At 37.9% G+C, this 14549-nt stretch overlaps 1 protein-coding gene across 1 annotated transcript in view; it reads left to right on the top strand.

Annotated features, from left to right (window-relative positions):
* The window catches only part of LOC123684370, a 72297-nt gene that overhangs the window by 48497 nt on the left and 9251 nt on the right, over positions 1-14549 (top strand). Inside the window, exon 4 of the mRNA XM_045623601.1 lies at positions 10735-10835. Coding sequence (XP_045479557.1) covers positions 10735-10835 — 101 coding nt within the window. The remainder of the gene's footprint in view (positions 1-10734; positions 10836-14549) is intronic.

Genomic DNA, 14549 nt, shown 5'->3' with positions numbered 1-14549 from the left:
ATGAAAATATCAATTGTTGTTGAACTTGTTTAAGCTGCATACCATTAAGCATATCTTTATTGTTAATTATTCACAATTACTCCATTGTTTACAGTTTATGAGTTGAAACTATGTATTTACATGTTTTCTAAAATTTATCATAAATATTATATTAGAACATTCTGAAGGAATATAATGGTGCACAACTGTAGGATATTATCAAATCGCTTCCGAAAATTTTATTGATATTGAATGTAAAAAACTCAAATAGGAACGAAAATATAGTCTATTAATATGACTATTTCCCTTGACTTAATTTCCACCAAACACAAATCCTCAATTTTTCGTCTCCAGTCACAATGCAATGCAGAAATACCTTCAGTCTTTGCTTTGCAAGCAGATGTTCACAAGCAAACAAACGCCATTCAACATCTCTCGGCTTCAACTCGTACGGCACCCAATTTTCTTGTTTCAGAATCATTTTCATGACTGTCAGGTGTTTTGAAATGGCTTGTTGAGTCACTCCAAATGATCATGCCAATTCTTGTTGCGTTTGACATGAGTCTAATAATGCCTTCAATTCGCCATGCTGGTCTTTGACGTCAAAATCACCGTTCTTGAAGCGTTGAAATCACTCTCGACACGTTTTTCACCAATAGCGGCCTCACCATAGGTATTTGAGAGCTTTTGATGAGTATCAGCCTCAGATTTCTTCATATTGAAGCGAAAAATTAAAACCTCCCGCAAATGACGAGAATTTGGCTCTTAAACTCTTAAAGATGCCAATCTTCAATCAAAAAAAGCTTCATGATGCAGACACAAATCGAGTAATATTTCGATGGCGTTAAGTTTACAAATACCTAAGGTTATTGTATGACATCTACGATCTATTCATTTCGACAACCATCTCTTGCAAAACGACAGAAACAAAATTCTACACCTAATGATGTGATATATTCTCGAAATTATAGCTCTATAAAGATAAGTAGAATTGACACAATTCTATAAGGATAAACTCAGAAAAGGGGGAGTATTTTGCTCTTAAACTGAAGATATGGTTTTCAAAGAATTTCCAACAAAACTTCTTTCTACTTTGACCATGAGCAAATAAAAGTTTGAAAAGTGAGATTCATCCTCTAACGAAATTTTATCGTTAGACTTTAATGTTCATAAAGAAAACACCTCCTAATTTTTGAGATATCTGTACTAAACATCCAGTAATTATTTATGAATGTATATCATAATATGTAGTTCGAAAACATCCAGACTAATGTTCATCATGAACATCAAGATAATATTCGCAAAGTTTGAGGAAACCTTAGGAAAACCTCCCAACGAAACCCTAGCGCAGACCCTTATTTTTCTTCATTAAATATGGGAGTAAGTTGTTCGTGAAATTTCAGCAAGGGTGAGCTAATGGCTATGCACCAGAATATTTAAACCGCCGAAGCATATTTTGAAATCCCTAATTCTCGCCGCCAAATTAAATGGGTCACGTGATCACACACAGGAAAACACTTCCGGAATGATCAAAACGGTAATGAAGGAAATACACTACTCCATATAAGCTGAGGACATCGTTTCATCTTCTTGTGAATGAATAAGCAAGAAATAGGCACAAACTTATAGTTTGAGCGATTCTTCACTAAAGATATCACTCTATTATTTCGAATTTTGAGCCGGGAGTGGTCTCAAACGCTAAAGTTTGACACACTGATGACAAATCCATGGTCGAACTAAATTTTTTTTGTATAGCTGGCTAGATTAGATCATATATAATTAAGGGGGTTCCGTTTTACTGTGACCTAATGGTCTATTGTGTACCTCATCAGAGCTTTTCTCGCCATAGCTATACAGCTCGCCTTCCAGTTCCAGAGTTCTAATGAACTCCAGGGGATGGCTTCAAGGACGTTAATTCCTCACTTCTATAAGTTTCTTGTTCAAAGCAGTTATTGCGTTGGCTAGTGACGGCAGGGTATTCCGTCACCAGGTGATTTGGAGTTTCTTCTTCCTCCCCACAGAATCTGCACTTGTCATTTTCTGCTATTCCCATTCTCATGAGGTGTTTCCTAAGGTGACAATGCCTTGTGAGGAATCCAGTGAGGAGGTGTAGCATATTTTACTAAGATCCAGATACATCTTGGATTTCTCAGAGTCAAGGTTTCGAAGAAACTTTTTGTGATTCAAACCAGAAAGATTCCACCAGGTTTTTTCTTTTTCCTGAAACTCTTTGTTGTAGGTACATTTGTCTATACCACAGAAAGGTTCCGGGCCGATGAAAGCAGATTGTGCTCCTTTTCTGGCAAGTGTGTTGGCCTCTTCATTCCCTCTAATTCCCGAGTGGCAGGAAACCCAGGCTAGAAAGACCTTGTTATTCTTGCCTATTTCATTGAGTTGTCTTCGGCACTCTAATACTATCTTAGAATTGATGATATGTGAGCTCAGAGCTTTGATGCCTGACTATCAGAATGTATCGCAATATCACATTTCTGAATATCACAAATTATCCTATATTTCTAACACAAAAGATTCGATATAGGATATTAAAGAATATTACAAATCCAAAGATTGTTTAATGAAACGCAACTTGTGAATTATACTATCAGTCAAAATTTTGAGCAAAATATGGGCACTATACTTAATTGCTTGTCTTAAAACTTTTATAGTAGCCATTAAAACTAGTAATGTTATAATATGGTTCAAAATGGGGTTGAAAAAAATGGGGTTTATACTCAGAGGGTAATAATAATAATAATAATAATAATAATAATAAGGCACGTCAGAGATCTACAAAGTACTGTGTGAAGCAGACGAATCAACACCTTTACAACTGCACAAGGAGCAATTGTCATACAACCACCAGACAATCCAAGAAAAACTGCAAAGATGGAGAGAAAAGCCCCTACATGGACGACATTTCAACGAGGTGAACCAGGATCATGTCGACATTGAAGCGTCGAACTATTGGCTCACATCAGGTGCGATGTATCCAGAAACGGAAGGATTTCTTTTAGCCATCCAAGATCAAGTGATCTCAACAAAAAATTACTGCAAACATATCATAAAGGATCGAACTATTACTGACGATCGATGCCGTTATGGTTGTCCAACGAACGAGACAATCCAACATATCACGGGAGGATGTCAAATGTTTGCAGGAAATGAATATAAAGAGAGACACGATGCAGTAGGAAAGATACTACACCAAGAAATGGCAACTAAATTAACACTAATTAATTCTGAAAAAGTGCCATACTACAAGTACCGACCGGAAACCATCCTGGAAAACGAACGCTATAAACTGTACTGGGATCGTACAGTTTTGACTGATAAAACAGTCCCTCACAACAGGCCAGATATATTGCTAGTTGATAAACAACAAAAGGCAGCAATACTCATCGACGTAGCAATACCTAATAACAACAACATGCGTCAAAAAGAGGTCGAAAAAATTTCAAAATATAGGGACCTCGAATTTCAGATAAAGCGCCAGTGGGGAATGATATCAACGAGAACTATTCCAATTATCATCTCAACAACAGGAATAGTACCCAAAAATCTCAAGAGAAATATCAAGCAACTAGGACTTAGTGAGTATATATGTAATATAATGCAAAAAGCTGTTCTTTTAGGTACTGCAAGGACGGTGAGAAAATTCCTAGGAAGCGAAGGACAGGTCCAAGGATCGCGTGTAAGAGGACCAGAAGTTCGACGAGAACCAGGGGGACCACAAGGACCGGACACGACCGAGCTCAGCCCTTCTGATATTTTAAATATCTGGGATTGAGTGAATGTTCCTCTTAGCGAGGAGTGAGAAGCCGACGGCGAGGAAAAATCCTACGCGTATAGGCAAAAGTCGAATAATAATAATATTTTTAATGATATTTATTATTTTAATAATAATAAAATTTTAATTTAATTTGAATCGACTCCTGCCCACCGCAGATTCCAGGAGCTCCCTGACCCGGGAAGCTGTAACCTGTCGAAGGGTCCCTGTCCAGGGTAACGGACGAAGCCATGCGGAAAGGCCGTCTCCCCCACGACACGGAGGTACCCATGAATGATGGTGAATTTAAGGAATCGAAATATAGAGCCGCTGCCTGAGGTTCGTCAGGGCGTGTCTGGAGCCGGCGCTGGACATGACAGTATGCGGGACGTCGGTGACAGAGTGCTAAGGAGACGGGCGTCTGTCGATCAAAATGCTACGCCTCCACAATCTCAACATTCTAGGAGAAGAATAACACGAGTTTCTCCGACTGCTGAAGGTGCTGTGCAGGATCCCCAACCAGCACTCACCCAAGCAGGTCTACCAAGAAGACGCATGAAATGGACAAGTTCGATAAATGAAACGATCATGCGCATATACTATGAAGTAACTAATATGGAAGAGGATAGAATAGGCTACCGGCAAAAGCTGTTTGCAGAATTCCACAGAAACTATCCCGAACTTCAAGTTTCTGAACAAAGAGTAGCCGACCAATACCGGGTCATATTGAGAAATAAACTTGTACCCGATGAGAGACTTAACACAATAAAAAATGAAGTCCAACTGAGGCTACAGAATAGGAACCCCACTAACAACGAAGTGACAATTGAAGAAAACTACGATTGTGCTGAAAACCAACACAACATCAATGCACAAATTAATACTGAGGAACAAAACAGCGGAGATTTGGCACTAGCAAGAGATGAGCAATGGCGGAATATACAAACTGCGACTATGGAAAACCGAGAAGAAAGTCGAAGAGATCTATTAGAGCAGTTATCTGTTACAATGAATAGATATTTTATAGAATTCGAGGGTACTGATCCTCTTAAACGACCAATTCTTCTCAGACTGAAGACATCGAAAAAACTCTCACATATTCTGCACATAATGAACAGAGAGATAATTCCACCGTTTTTTTCGAATGACCAAAACCTAGAGTCATTGCATCTTATTACATACTGTGCAGCCTCTACAATATCAGCAGTGCTCGGTGTGAAGCCAAAACCTAGAAGTGAGCAACCAGCACAGAAAAAACAGCATAACAAACCACATTGGCAAAATAGGCTAGAAGCAAAAGTACATAGCCTCCGACAAGATATAGGACGGTTAACACAATTTGAAAAAGGTTCTCCGTCGAGAAAACTACAGAAAATAGTGGATGCAATTATGGATCGCCATAGGCGACATGCAAACTACGACGCCAACAATGAAAGTGCTCAAGAAACTCTAGATACACTCAAACAAAAATTAAGTGTATACTCTGAACGACTCAGAAGATACAATGAGAGCTATAAACGAAAACATGACAATATGATTTTTGAAAACTCCGAAAAGAACTTTTATAGAATGCTTAATGAACAAACGTCAACTAAATTAGTGAGTCCTCCAAGCGCCGAAGATATGGAGAGTTTTTGGACCGATCAACTGTCAACACCAACTCCTTTTAACTCCAAAGCGCATTGGATAAGAAGAGAGGAGAAATCATGTGAGACCATAGAAAATATGCCACATAGTGTAATAACGTCTGAAGAACTACAGGAAATATTGAAGAACACTCACAATTGGAAATCTCCAGGCCCAGATGGAATTCACAACTTCTGGTTGAAGAAGTTTTGGTGTCTGCACGGCAGGCTAGTCGAATACATAAATAACATAATACATAATCCAACAGAAATGCCAACATTTTTAACAACAGGTATCACTTACCTAATACCGAAGGATTTTCAAAACACTATGGATCCATCAAAATATAGACCTATAACATGCCTACCAACAATATACAAAATCATCACATCATGTTTAGCATCTCGTATCTACAAACATTGCGAGAAAAATAAAATAATAACAACACAGCAGAAAGGATGTTCCAAGAATGCACAAGGATCGAAGGAACAGCTGGTAATAGATTCCATCATATGCAACCAAGCCTTCAAGAAACATAGAAACCTTTTCATGACTTATTTTGATTATAAGAAGGCTTTCGACTCACTTCCACATGGCTGGCTGAAAAAAATTTTGGAGATATACAAGATCGATCCAATTATAACCAATTTTCTAAAGCTTGCAATGGACAATTGGAAAACGAACATCGAGCTTTCCACGGCAAACATAAAAACCAAACTGATTCCAATTAAGAGGGGAATTTTCCAAGGTGACTCCATGAGCCCTTTATGGTTCTGCTTGGCCCTGAACCCACTCTCTAAACAGCTAAACGCTACTGAAAAGGGTTTCAACATTAAAGGAAATAATAATACTACCACCCTCAATCATTTGCTGTACATGGATGATTTGAAACTGATAACAGGCAATAAGAACCACCTAGAAATTATGGTCAAACTAGTGGAACATTTTTCGAAAGATGTAGGTATGGAATTCGGTTTGGACAAATGTCGTACTCTCAGCGTAGTGAGAGGAAGAATACAAGATGAACCGATCACTCTCGCAAATGGACAGCAAATAGAAGCAATGAAGTTGGATGATCTTTATAAATATCTTGGAATGAAACAGAATCGACGAATCAACCACCAAAGAATGAAGCAAGACTCAACGACTGAGTTCATTAGGAGAACCAAAAAAATCTTAAAAACAAACCTCAACAGCAGGAACATGACGAGAGCCATCAACACATATGCATGTTCAATTCTAACATACTCATTCGGTATAGTTCCATGGAGCAAAACAGACATCGAAAACTTGCAACGTAAAATGAGAACATTGATGACAAAAGCAAACAAGCACCATCCGAAAAGCAGCATTGAGAGGACTACACTGCCGAGAAATAAAGGAGGCAGGGGTCTTACGGACATCATGGAACTTGCTAGTGGGCAGATAGAAAGCCTACGGGAATACTTCAGAGATCAAGCAAGTACATCAGAGTTCTACAAAATACTGTGTGAAGCAGACGAATCAACACCTTTACAACTTCACAAGGAGCAATTTTCATACAACCACCAGACAAACCAAGAAAAATTGGATAGATGGAGAGAGAAGCCCCTGCATGGAAGACATTTCAACGAGGTGAACCAGGATCATGTCGACATTGAAGCGTCGAACTATTGGCTCACATCAGGTGCAACGTACCCAGAAACAGAGGGTTTTCTTTTAGCCATCCAAGATCAAGTGATCTCAACTAGAAATTACTGCAGGCATATCATAAAGGATCGAACTATTACCGACGATCGATGCCGATATGGGTGTCCAACAAATGAGACAATACAACATATCACGGGTGGATGTCAGATGTTTGCAGGAAATGAATATAAAGAGAGACACGATGCAGTAGGAAAGATATTACACCAAGAAATGGCAACTAAATTAACACTAATTCAATCTGAAAAAGTACCATACTACAAGTACCGACCGGAGACCATCCTGGAAAACGAACGCTATAAACTGTACTGGGATCGTACAGTTTTGACTGATAAAACAGTCCCTCACAACAGGCCAGATATATTGCTAGTTGATAAACATCAAAAGGCAGCTATACTCATCGACGTAGCAATACCTAATAACAACAACTTGCGTCAAAAAGAGGTCGAAAAAATTTCAAAATATAGGGACCTCGAATTTCAGATAAAGCGCCAGTGGGGAATGATATCAACGAGAACTATTCCAATTATCATCTCAACAACAGGAATAGTACCCAAAAATCTGAAGAGAAATATCAAGCAATTAGGGCTTAGTGAGTATATATGTAATGTAATGCAAAAAGCTGTTCTTTTAGGTACTGCAAGGACGGTGAGAAAATTCCTAGGAAGCGAAGGACAGGTCCAAGGATCGCGTGTAAGAGGACCAGAAGTTCGACGACAACCAGGGGGACCATAAGGACCGGACACGACCGAGCTCTACCCTTCTGATATTTTAAATATCTGGGATTGAGTGAATGTTCCTCTTAGCGAGGAGTGAGAAGCCGACGGCGAGGATAAATCCTACGCGTATAGGCAAAAGTCGGATAATATATATTTATCCTTTAGACCATTATTACATCATATACACAATATCAATTATATTTACAACAGCAACAACTATAGGTATAGGATATGTCAAATACAAAAAAAAATAACCTAAATTAAGCTAATTTATCTTCCGCATATATTCATCAACACTATAAATACATTTAGACAACAACAATTCAGAGAGTGAGGTCTTGAATATTTTCTCATCCTTCAAATTTTTCAGTGAAGCTGGCAAAGCATTGAACAATTTGAACCCCATGTATTTGGGACTTTTTTCAAAGGCAGAAATGGAGTGCTGAGGTATCACAAAATCATTAGAAGACCTCGTGTCATATTTATGACAAAAATTATTCCTATTAAATGAACTCAAATTGTTTCTAACATAAATCAAAATCTCCAATATATACAAACTTGCCAATGGCAACACTTTAAATTTCTTGAACAAAGATCTACATGATGTACGGCTTGATACTCCTGCCACATATCTTAGCGCTTTCTTCTGAAGTCTAAAGACTCTTCTCCAATGTACAGAAGCCCCCCAGAACAAAATACCATACAATATTCTCGATTTGAAGTGTGCATTATAATATAAAAGGCATATATCCCCATCAGTGAGTTGTTTCAATCTGAACAGGGCATAACAAATCCCCGAAAGCAATCTACACAATTCATCTAAATGCTGTTGCCACGATAGGTTCGCATCAATAATGACACCCAAAAATTTTGCCGAATGGATCTGTTGAATCGATCTATTTTTGACTCTTATCAGTGAACTTTTATTAATATATTCAGCTGTGTTTTTGAGTGTGAAGCTAATAAAGGCAGATAAACCATGTAAGCGCAATTTTGCCCTTTCTACAGCTCCATTTGTGGTTAGGTCAGAACATAGCAATGTATTGTCATCTGCAAACATTGTCAAATCGAGAGGACAATCCATGATGGCAGGCAAATCATTTACAAATAGGAGAAATAATAGCGGTCCCAAAACTGAACCCTGAGGTACACCGCACTCCACATATTGCTATTCATATGAATAGCTCCTATGGAATTTCTTCATTCAATTCTTAAATTTTATTCGATCCGAAACTGTATATTCCAGAGAAAATTTAAGTTTTGTTCGAACTATTCCAAAGGATTTGATATTTATGATAAAAATACCAATGCAACCCAGGGCCAGATCGACAAGCAGAGAACCGTCAACCTCGAGGAACCTGAAGGGTGAAGCTAATTGATGAAATTTGCATAGAATTGTATTGAATACAACTACCAGGCGTCCTCTGCGCGGAGTTTCATTTACGTCAGATGTTAAAAGAAAAAACAAATGACTTACTTTTTCAAATGGCTGAAAGGGTGAGAGATGCTATATGCATATTTCATTGGACAAATAGACCTACACATTTTTTTTGGCTCATGAATGCGCTTCGTAACAAGCCAAATCCATTCATTCAAAAGAAAAAGAGCTCTTCGATCACCCTAGAATAATAGACATTATCGAAGAAATGCAATCCTCTTACTCTCCTGAAAAAATATACAATAGCTTTTGTCATGGAATTATTCCCTTTGTCTAAATCCATTCTATTATATCCAAATTGAAATTTGAAAAGAAACACCCACTCAAATAACAGTGAAAACTTCTTTTAACGTAGAACGTGAACAATAAATTCTGAAATTGCATCAAATAGCTCAAAGAAACAATTAAATTAGGTAAATAGCCCTTCAGGTTACCCTAAAAACATTAGCTAGCTAATAGCCAACATACAACTGCAATAAACGTTTGCGTGAAATGTGAGTTGTTTTTATATGGAAATAAATATTAGACTTCATCAATTCTATAGTTGTCCACCTCTATAAATCGACCGATGTGAGGTTAAGTCATTAGATAAATTGCTGTGAACGAAATTACTTGAAGGAGTTGAAGGAAACTCACGAGATGCAGTAAAATATACATCAGACAAATTGGACTAATAAAGTAAACCTGAGCTCATTTTGAGTGGAGAAGAACTTGTTATCCAATGAGAAATGAAAACATATCAGTGATACGATATTTCACTCAAATCGAGAGTTTCTCCACAAAGAACGCACTTCTTAAGTCCCAGTGAATCAATGCTTCATATTAACTCAAAATATATCGAAATAAATACCTAAATATATCAGAAATTCAGAAAACAAATTTCAAGCGCGTCAAACGACGTGAAACAACAAGAGAGCAAAAGTTGCCAAACCTTGGATTTCAGCAGGTAGATACAGAAAATAAATATTCTGCTTATTTTAAATTCGACAATTAGAAAGAATATCGTATTCCAAATATTCAAATTTGCATATTTAATCGGGAATCACTTAAATACATATATTTCATTCAATATGATACACATTTATAATTGTAGTAAAATTGTGAATTTGAAAATATATCACAATTCGACAACGTAATCTAACCATGTTGGGGACATGTAAAAATTGTGTATACTCCCTCTATCTATGTTTATCATTCTATGGTTGAAGGTAAATAATTTCTTTATCGTAATTTTATTGTCTATTGCGACTAAATACCTGTTTCAATCGCTAAATGATTTAATGAACTCATTAGTATCGCTTTTCACGGAAAATCCCAAACACGCTTCACATTATTGGATGAATGATATCGTTAGGTACAAATATCGGTTAGCCGTCGAATTGCTTGGCAATACGATATGAATTTAAATTATCGGAACCTACTTTTCATTATATTCGTCCACCCCAAATATCATCAATACGATTGATGATGAAACAATTATTCAGGAGAAATTGAAATTAATTGCTATAAATCATTTCCAGCATTGTTGGCTATTGCTGCCGCTGGTCTCTTTGCCCTGCAGACAGATGACAGATCGACAAATGGCTTTCAAATAACGAGGGGAGTTTCGTTTTACATCCTGGTAAGTATCAGTTATCATTGATTACTTTATAGGTATGTGCGTTTTTCATTTGGATATCGTCTGAATCATGAGAGGTATTTTGGATTAATTTTTGGCTAAAATCAAATGCCATAATATAGCATTTGATTGTGGATATTTCCAGAATACGAATCAAGGAATTTTCGAGGTAAATATTGACTATACATGTTGGGCCACAGTTGATGGTGCCATATACTTTTACGGAGAACGGAAGGTACAATTTTATTGAAAATCTGGTTTCTTGGATAGAAGCAACTGCCCTATAGATCACTTCAATATTTCAAGTACACCCTGTAAATTTTTTTTTTTGGTTTGCCGTAGCCTCTTGATTATTTATGTATCAACTTCTATCTTAGTCTATCTTAGTCGTACAACTTTGTTTCCGCCGTATGTTACCGAAATTCGAGGCTTTATTGTGAAAAACTGGTTGTACATTAATGATTCGAAGTATTGTCCATCGCTGGCCACTACTTTCCCCCTCATTTCTGGAACCGTACCAATCCTGCGTTGAAAAAACTGGTCATCTCTTGAAGCGACCTAGGAATCGATCTAATTTTCAACTGTTCATAAGACAGAAAGTACTGGTTAGCCAGGTCGTATACCATTGATCGAAACATGTGATAGTCCGAGGGAGCAACGTCAGGAGAATGCGGCGGTTGGGGTAGGACTTCCCATTTCAACGTTTCGAAGTAGTTCTTGATCACTTTCGCAACATGGGGTCGAGCATTGTCACTTTATCATGTCTCTCGTTTTATTGCGTTCGTTTTTCAATACTCGGCTCAAACGCATTAATTGCGTTCGATGACGATCGCCTGTGGTTGTTTTAGTCGATGAGTCATAATGCACTACGCCGAGCTGCTCCCACCAAATACTGAGCATGACCTTGGAACTGTGAATATTCGGTTTGGTCGTCGACGTGGACGCATGGCTGGGATATCCCCATGATTTTCTGCGCTTGAGATTATCGTAATGAACCCATTTTTCGTCTCCAGTCACAATGCGCTAAAGAAATCCCATCCGTCTTTGCCGTGCTAGCAGCTGTTCACAAACAAACAAACGCCGTTCAACATCTCTCGGGTTCAACTCGTACGATAACCAATTTCCTTGTTTCTTAATCATTCCCATGACTGTCAGGCGTTTTTAAATGGCTTGTTGTGTTACTCCCAATGATCCTGCCAATTCTTGTTGCGTTTTACACGAGTCTTGATCAAGTAATGCCTCCAATCTTCGAAAACCTTTTTTATTCCACCGCTATGTTGGTCTTCGACGTCAAAATCACCGTTCTTAAAGCGTTGAAACCACTCTCGGCACGTTCTTTTACTAATAGCGGCCTCACCATAGGTATTCAAGAGCATTCGATGGGCTTCAGCCGCAGATTTCTTCATATTGAAGCAGAAAATTAAAACCTCCCGCAAATGGACGAGAATTTGGCTCGTGAGCCGACATATTCAATCAAGAATAACTTTATGATGCAGACACAAATGGACTAATATTTCGATGGCGTTTTGTTAACAAATACCTAAGCTCATTGTATGACATCTACGATTTATTTATTTCGACTTCCAATTACCGCTACTACCATCTATTACAAAACGGTGGAATCAAATTTCTACACAAAGTTTGTTCACGGATATCTAAAACTAGTGTAGCTTAATACTCCATTGGGATGAAAACTTGCTTTTAATTAGGAAACCTTACAGTATAGGAACACGTTATATCTTCTGAAAGGAAATTTCGTTTTCTTGAAAACATCATAAGATATGCAAGTCGTTCCATTTGAAAAAACGCACTTTTTATCATTTTAATAAGTCTCGTTTAAGTCTTTGATTTCGAACAACCCTGTATAATTGGGGATGTATTTTATTACACATGACTGATACACAAGATATTGGTAATCCATATCCGAAATTAAAACTGTCTAGAATTCCAAGTACCGTAGGGATCAATGTTCGTTTAATTGGAGCTATATTTTGCACAAAAAAGTAGCTCAAAGTTCTAACTTTTTAATATACCTAATTACCCAAGCGGCAACACTTTCCTACAACAATAACAACATAAACACTTCAATTCAAATGCCTTTTATTTTATTCTCTTCCCGAATGCCTTATTTTGCTCACAATAAAACGACATTTTCTCGCAAAATGATTTCACCTGAAGAATATAATATACTTTCTAGGAAAATAGCTATGTCAAATCCGTTTTCACAGTCAATCATCTTTCGTTCAAGCTTATCAACGGAAAACGAATGAGCTTTCAAATTATTCGTCCTCGAACTTGATGGCGAAAATATCTGCCAGGCTTGGCGGATTCCTCAGAAAACTTGTTTATTATGTAAGAACGGTGGTTGCTTTCCCGTCGCTTTTCATCCAAGAATCCCGCGTGATGAACGCTGAGTGAAATGTTTCTTCGGATCGGGGAATTAAATCTACTGCGAAAGGTCGAAAGGAAACATGAAATAAATCTTGATATTGCGATCAACCGTGCAAATAGCTGAGCTTGATGTGAGTCGAGAGGGATTTTGTGTGGGATATCCTCAATTTTTCCAGTTGATGGTTTTTGAGTATGAGGTGTAGTGAAAAGAAATCCATTACTTTTGTTTGAGAAACAATGCTTTAATTACCATAGTTAGAATGATTCGATCAGATATTGTTGCTATTTTGAAGGTAATATCATTAGTCCTCTCTCAAAGACGCCTCAGTCCTTATTGGCAAAAAATTGAGACAGCCGATTTTCCCAAGTCTCTGCTGAAGAGAATTCATCACCAGCAAAATTGTTCGCCGTGACAGAAACATATAGTAATCACTTGGTGCTAGGTTTGGGCTACAATGTGGATGCATACGAATCTCCCAACCAAGCTCCCGATCTTCTGGTGAGCCACTATGGATGTGTGTGGCCTGACGTTGACCTAATGGAACACAATTCTTTCCCTATTGACCAAAGCTGGATGCTTCTGGGCAATTGCTTCCTTCAAACGGTCCAATTGTTGATAGTACAGTTCTGAGTTGACAGTTGTTCCGTAGGGGAGCAGTCCCACCAAACACATAGTAATTCCTCCATGGCCGTCAATCCTAGCTTGGCCACCGTTTCGATCTTGACCGTTTTCGCTTAACGTTGTCGTAAGTGATCAACTTTTCATCAGCAGTCGCCAACCGCTTCAAAAATGGGTCGATTGTGTTGCGATTCAGCAGCGATTTGCAGATGGAAATTCGGTCCTTGAGGTTTTTTGCGTTAACTCGTGTGGTACCCTTCTTGAGCTTTTTTTTTATAACAGCCTTATGCAAATGGATCCATATGCTCTTTAGCTCTTAGGCAATCAAAACAGTGCTCACATAACGGTTGAAACACATCGAGGAAAACAAAATTGCCCATAATTGGCTGTTACATCAGTAACAGGATATTCACTCTATTGGCATTTTCAGCAGCCTGGCTTGCATTTTCGCCTTTATCGAAGAAAAACTGTTGACGCAGAAAAGTTTCTCTTTGCTAGTGTATATAATCTTTGATGCGCGTTCAAACTAAAGTGGGTCAACTAATCACAAAAGTGTCACACAAGTTTTTGTAGTACGAAATCTTATCTTTTAACGCCATCCAGTGAAACCCGATCGGATGTGTTTAGTCTGTTTAGTTACACCATTCATAATTCGAAAAGAAAGATCGATTTTTATGATTGTTCATCTGTTGGATTTGTCTTCATCA

The sequence above is a fragment of the Harmonia axyridis genome, chromosome 7 (assembly GCF_914767665.1).
Source record: "Harmonia axyridis chromosome 7, icHarAxyr1.1, whole genome shotgun sequence".
Taxonomy (NCBI): domain Eukaryota; kingdom Metazoa; phylum Arthropoda; class Insecta; order Coleoptera; family Coccinellidae; genus Harmonia; species Harmonia axyridis.
Note: the sequence above shows the minus strand (reverse complement) of the source record. Positions and strands in the feature narration are given on the sequence as shown.